The sequence below is a fragment of the Penaeus vannamei genome, chromosome 11, assembly GCF_042767895.1.
Source record: "Penaeus vannamei isolate JL-2024 chromosome 11, ASM4276789v1, whole genome shotgun sequence".
NCBI lineage: Eukaryota > Metazoa > Arthropoda > Malacostraca > Decapoda > Penaeidae > Penaeus > Penaeus vannamei.
The window spans coordinates 31,514,965-31,522,171 of NC_091559.1; the positions used below are offsets into that span (position 1 = coordinate 31,514,965).

General features: G+C 43.0%; 1 protein-coding gene across 1 annotated transcript in view; it reads right to left on the minus strand.

Moving 5' to 3' along the window:
- Nucleotides 1-7,207, minus strand: part of LOC113811795 (uncharacterized) — a 10,116-nt gene that overhangs the window by 1,903 nt on the left and 1,006 nt on the right. The window contains exons 2-5 of the mRNA XM_070127484.1: nucleotides 6,530-6,677; nucleotides 3,313-3,336; nucleotides 1,948-2,207; nucleotides 923-1,068 (exon numbers count right to left, since the gene is read on the minus strand). Coding sequence (XP_069983585.1) covers nucleotides 923-1,068; nucleotides 1,948-2,207; nucleotides 3,313-3,336; nucleotides 6,530-6,677 — 578 coding nt within the window. The remainder of the gene's footprint in view (nucleotides 1-922; nucleotides 1,069-1,947; nucleotides 2,208-3,312; nucleotides 3,337-6,529; nucleotides 6,678-7,207) is intronic.

Here is a 7,207-nt window from a genome sequence, read left to right on the forward strand (position 1 = left end):
CTAGACTTCCAGACTCATATTTGAAGAGGTGGCGAACTTGGGGAATATTTTTCATACAACAGCAAAGTGGGACGACCAGCAGTGACCTTAGAGCAGCAGTGACAGGGCGCCCAACCCATCAGGCAGCGGGAAGACCCTGCCTCACCCCACCCCCCTCTCCTGGCTACACTCTCCTCTACGGTTCCTCCTTTATTTCATTTTTGCATTTTTTTTTTAAATTTCATATCTATTCAGTAGCCACTTTCAGATCTAGGGTTTATCGAGGGCGAAGTCATCCTCGGAGCAACAGTGATGACCAAAATGGAAAGGGACTCTGCTTGTTCTTTCGAGGGCGACGTATTACATGCCTCTCCTCTATCCGATGCGACTCAGACAAGGATCAGCCACCTTCAGTTCTACGCCGTGTAGAGCAGCGCAGATAGAGCGACACTATGTTTTTTTTTTTCGTAGAAGAGCCAGCCAATCCCCCCAAAAATACAATTCACAGAAAAAAAAAACTAATGAAATGGGACAAATTCATGATGGCGAGAGATTTTCGAATCAAACTATCGGCTTCACTTTGTTCGAAACCTCAAGTTCAACCCGGTCATATTGTACTATCGAATTTCAAGGCTTGGCGATTCCCAGTCTTTCGTGTACAGAAACAAACTGTGCCAAATACTAACTGACACAAACCGTGTCAAATACTAACTGACACAAACTGTGCCAAATATTAACTGACACAAACTGTGGCAAATACTAACTGAAACAAACTGTGCCAAATACTAACTGAAACAAACTGTGCCAAATGCTAACTGAAACAAACTGTGCCAAATACTAACTGAAACAAACTGTGCCAAATACTAACTGAAACAAACTGTGCCAAATACTAACATACAAACTTGCCAAACGCTAACTGAAACAAACTGTGCTAAATACTAACTGTGTGAAGACGGTGTGTTCGGGGCAGATGAAGGAGAACTGGTAGGTCACTGGGGAGGTGAAGTTGGCCGGGTACAGCTGCTGGAGGGGCAGGCACACGTGGAACACCTGGCACTCGTTATCGACATCGCCATAATAGCCGTACTTCTGCAGGTGGAAAAAGGGTAAAATGGTTAACAGCAAACGCATTTCACCTTCTGGCAATACGGAGTACTCCTTAGACCCTAGATAGGTTTAAATTTCCATAAACATGATCCTAATTTCTGATCAGCTGTTTACAACTGCGACGCGAGAGGAATCCGCAAACAGGGATTACAAAAGGTCGTAGGAATCCCGAAGGATAAGAAGGATACTGTACTGAGCAAAGTCAAACCGAAGTCTCTTTGAAGTTCATGATTTATCTTCCCGAGGAAAGTCCAGTCTGAATGATTTTAAAAAGAATTATTGCCTCAAAGTTTCATCCAAATCGTCAAGCACTTTATATCGAAGTGCTGTGCTTTAAGAAATGATCTTAAATTTTCTGCAAAATAATAATCTAAGTATCCCTCCTGTGAAGTTTATCGGCTGATGCGGGTTTTCGTCAGATCGCTGACTATCTGAAGCAGGGCGTCACACTCAATCAGGCCATATTTTACCTTAGGTATATAATATTCGGGCCAGTTAATCATAAGTCGACGCGACGAAACTGCCATATGGTCGACGTAAAAACGTAAAAGGCTATTTCATTCATTACGAAAACACAATATAATAAAACTGTAAGAGTATAAGTGATTATCTTAAAAGACGATGGACTGGCATAATCAAGCATATAAAATGGCCGACTGTAAGACTGAAATATCAAACGCCCTGCGAACCACATGTTTGACATCCCTGATCTGAAACAGAAGAACACTTCGCCCAATGACATCACACCGACACTTAACACCACGCTATCCAATTCCCTTCCTCATCTCTTGAACGAATATTCCGACACACTTGATCAACCCACTTAATGACAACACCGACCCAGCAGGCCCTCGCACTCACCCTGTCGGTGCATCGGAAAGTGTCCACGAGGTTCGGCCGGATGAGCGTCGCGTTGTCGGGGAGCCTGTCGACGATGGCCGGCAAGGTCGGGTTGACGGCCAGGAGTCGGGCTCCCTTGGGCGCGTGTCTCAGGACGCTCCCGATCTGGGCGTCGACGAGCAGTTCGCTTCCCTGAGGACGCGGCTGCAGCCACCTGTTGCCCACGACCCTCCTGTCGTCCCGGGGCGCCGCCGCCGACAGCGCCGCCAGCAGGAGCACGGCTGGGGGAGGGGGAGAGAGGGGTGAGGGAGGAGCGGAAGGCGGGAGAGGGGAGAGATCAGACAGGGAAAGGAGGAGGGTGGCAGGGAGGCGAAAGGCGAGGGGTGGAGGGAAAAGGATGAGAGCGAGAGAGAGAGAGAGAGAGAGAGAGAGAGAGGGAGAGAGAGAGAAGAGAGAGAGAGAGAGAGAGAGAGAGAGAGAGAGAGAGAGAGAGAGAGAGCGATATATATATATATATTTATATATATATATATATATATATATATATATATATATATATATAGAGAGAGAGAGAGAGAGAGGATGAGAGAAAGAGAGAGGGAGAGAGGAGAGAGAAAGAGAGAGAGAGAGCGATATATATATATATATATATATATATATATATATATATATATATATATATATATATATATAAATATATATATGTATATATAAATGTATATATGTATAGAGAGAGAGAGAGAGAGAGAGAGAGAGAGAGAAAGAGAAAGATAAAGAGAGAGAGAAAGATAAACAGAGAGAGAGAGCGAGAGAAAAATAAAGACAGAGAGAGAGAGAGAAAGATAAAAAGAGAGAGAGAGAGAGAAAGAGAAAGAGAGAAAGATAAAGAGAGAGAGAGAGATAAAGAGAAAGGGAGAGATAAAGAGAGAGAGAAAGAGAGAGAGAGAGAGAGAGAGAGAGAGAGAGAGAGAGAGAGAGAGAGAGAGAGAGAGAGAGAGAGAGAGAGAGAGAGAGGAGTTATACACACACACACAGACAAACACACACACACACACACACACATATATATATATATATATATATATATATATATATATATATATATATATATATATATATATATATATATATATATATATATATATATATATATATATATATATATATATAGAGAGAGAGAGAGAGAGAGAGAGAGAGAGAGAGAGAGAGAGAGACAGACAGACAGAGAGAAAAACAGAGAGACAGACAGACAGAAAGAGCGAGAGAAGAGAGTAAGAGAGAGAGAAAAAAACGATAAACACATGCGAAGAGATAGCAAAGAAGCTGACCCCATCCATTCCAAGACAGTCATTGCTATTCCTGTCTGCGCTCGAACAAGACACTTACCTGTTAGTCGAAGCATATTTGAATCTGGAAATAGAAGAAACCATCATTAGAAACCTTACTGTGTTATATCGTTCTCTATGATATGAATAAAGTATCAGGTATGAGTGATGTAGAATTGCATCTTCATAAAATGATGGAGAAACTAAGAGAATGATTAAGGACAAATAAATGATTACGTTTAATTGTGGAAAAAATATGAAAGAAATGAACATAATCATAAAAAGAATAATAGGACAGTCATCGGGTTTACATGAAACAATTTGAAGTGATGAGACCAATCACGACAATTGTTGCGATAATGAAGGTAATAATCGCTTCGTACATCAATTTGATATCAGAGGCGGGGAGTAAACCCGACGCGGCGCCTCGGAGGAGCGAACGGCGGGGCGAAGACGAGCGGTTCCGAAGGGCTTGCGTCGCGGGGCCGAGACTCCGACCCGAGCGACCTTCCTCAGGCGCGACGCAATCCGAGCTTCACTTAAGACGCCAAGCTCGACCACTTCGCCTCCTTCGCTCTCCCTCACCTTGGTTTGCCCTGAAGGTAGCATGGGTTACCCTCGCCCCCCACTCCTCCCCTCCCTCCGACAAGGAATCGCTGTCCCTGCCCCCTCCCCATCCCCTTCTAGTCTAACCCTTTACCTGCGGTGGCTGTTCATACCGTTATACCCAGGTTGCGCTGCGTACACTGACCTGTACCTGCGCCAGCCCTTTTATTGCCGCCCCCTCTTACTCCTTCCTCCCTTCCTCCCCCTCTCTCCCCCTCCTTCCTGCCTTTGCACCCCTTCCCTCCTCTCCTTCCCCCTCCTTCGCCTTCTTGTATGCGGTTCTGCTTTCTGGCGAGCATCTTTTTTTCCTAAATAAAATTCCTTCTCTTTTTTCTACGGTACTTGGAATCTTCGTCTTACGTGCATGGTTCATTGCGTAAAAAAAGCCTGTCTATATTTTTCATCATTGTCATTCTTTTTGGTCTCTGTAAGAAAGCGGGGAAGCATGACACTGCTTTGGGAGAGTGGGAGTGAACTTTGGTAAGAGACGATACAGTTATGTTTATGGGTCCGCGCCTGCTTGGCTCGCCGGTCGGAAGGAATCCGTGTTGTGATTTCGAGATTTTTTGTCCCCGCGCTCGCTGTCTGTTTTTGTCTCTCTTGGTATGTTGTCTAAATAGTTATATTGCTTGTGCATCGTTGTATTTCTCTTTTTGGTGGTTTTAAAATGATCGTGAATTTGAATTTACGAGATTTTAGTTCTCTTTTATGCAACCTTGACGTAGCAGACACTGCGATTATGTATAGGACATTGACCGACTACGTATTGCTTCCTTAGTTCAAAAATAAAATTGTATATATAAAACCACAAATACACATGAAAGTCATCACAATCTTAAAAACATATTACGCCCTCATAATAATTCAGAAATTGAACCATCCAACAACGTAAGTGGGTGCTGAAAAAACCGCCATAATGGACTCAGAATTCCACTTAAACCCGAACACGCAAGAATTCGCGAACGAACGCGCTCCTCGGCTTTGGCATCGGAGTTAACTAGCGACTCTATGAGCAGTAATTTCCCCGACAAGAAGAGGTCCTGCTCCTCCTGCCTCCCTCGGGCGAAATCCTTTGTTGCCAACTCGGTGACATGGCGAATAAAGAAAAAATCATAAGACCAAGATTGTCATCAATGCCGGAAAAAAACTCAGGTTAGGATCGGACGCGATCAATTTACATTCTTCCGACTCGTTATTCCTGATTCGACATATGTAAATGAATCTTTTGTTCAGAAGGATCGAAGCTTTCGAGTCTTTCATGGGAGAGCAAAATGGCGGCTGTCTTTTATCTTCGAATTAGTAGTCGACGCTTCATTACGTAAAATGAAGTTGACGGTTTGGAAGCATGGCAGTTTGTATATCATTACTCTTAGTGACACTATGACTGGCTTTACTTATTTCTATATATCTTTATTGTGTTGTTAACGTTTATAGGCAATTTGACTATGTTAACTTCAATCGCCTTTATTTGTATTGCAAGTTATTTTCATATTTATGCATGGAATCTTTACATTTACACATATCTTCTTGTAACACACACACACACACACACACACACACACACACACACACACACACACACACACACACATATATATATATATATGCCAAAAATAAAATATTTCAAGCAAAACATCATTAAAGGGAAATACTTTCACGGAGGAAAAAATCATTTACACTGACAAACCTATGTAAATTGCATGCATACTGTACATAGAACGATAACTAAATTAATCAAGTCTCTCCACACACCCCCCCCCCCCCCCCCCACACTGACATGAATCCTTTATCGAGGAAAATAAACCCCATGATAATAACTCGACGGCGTCAACTTCACCCAGCATTTCGCCCTCCACAGAAAACGGGAAATTAGACCGATTGCGCCTTTTTGCGATTCACAGAAAACGGGAAAATGGACAGGGTTCACCAGCTTCGCTCAACCGAAATTGCTTAGCGATGTTCGGTTAGACGGGGGAGGGAGAGGGAGGGAGGAGGGAGAGGGGAAGTGTTCGGGGATCGGAATGCGGAAATGGGAAGGGAGCAGGGGTTGGGGGGAGGCGCGAGTGGTCAATGCATTCGAGATGTTGCAGCGGTCACGAAAAACAAATGCTGTGGCCAGGACCCCTTCGCTGTGGGGACTTTGATTCAGCTAAAATCTTTCGAAATTGAGAAATTCGAATCCTATGCGTGTAATTAAATACATATACTGTACATACATACATAAATACATAAATATATGTATACATGCATTATACATATATGTATGTATATATGTATATATATACATATATATACATACATATACTTTTATATACATGCATATGTATATATATATATATATATATATATATATATATATATATGTATATACATATACTTTTATATACATGCATATGTATATATATATATATATATATATATATATATATATATATATATATACATATATGTATATATATATGTACATATACATAAAATATGATATATAATCACATATGCATATACACACATATATGTCTGTATGCATACATATATACATCTACGTATATGTGTATGTGCACATGTATCTACTTCTCTAGCTATCTGCATACATTATTGTCAAAAAGTGTAATGATACATAAAAGTGTAAAAGTAAAACACTCGCCCAAACGAGAAAAGAATCGCCACAGTACCTGTTTGCGTCAAGTGTGACAGGCACGAGAAACACACGAGCACAAGAGCAGCTGTTCCTTGAGGTGTACCTTCGAGCACGGGCGGCACAAGACTATATCGGCGGAGCAGATGCGAAGCCCTTATATATACTACCGCCGGAGAAGCGGCCTGAGGAAGAGGTGGAGTAGGAGACGCAGGAGGGGGGGAGGAAGGGGAGGAGGGAGAGAAGGAGGAGGGGGGAGAAGAAGAGGAAGGGGGGAGGAGGGGGGACCGGTTGAACTAAGCTAATATTATAGTTGTACTTCAGGTCGACTCGTCTATATTTTCTGATTCTTTTCTCTGTGCAAAAAGACGATGGGAAAAGCGAGATTTCCCCCCCCTTCCTTCGCTTAAAAAAAAGGAAATGAGAGAAGAAAAAGGAGACCCGACTGAGGGTCTTATTTGTGGTATACGGTTAAAAAAAGAATTGTTGATGTTCGTGACACGGAACCGGCACTCATCCCTCCCCTCCCCTTCTTCTTCTTCCCTTCCTCCCCCTCCCTCCTTGCCCCCGGCCCCTCCCCCTCCCACCTCGTCGGACAATGACCTTAGGCCACTCTGCTGCGCCCGAAGGATTGTGACTTATCCTGCGCCCTCTTTCTTGGCGGCCGCAAGAGAGCGCCGTCTTGCTTTTTGCCGCCATTACCGAACAACATCCT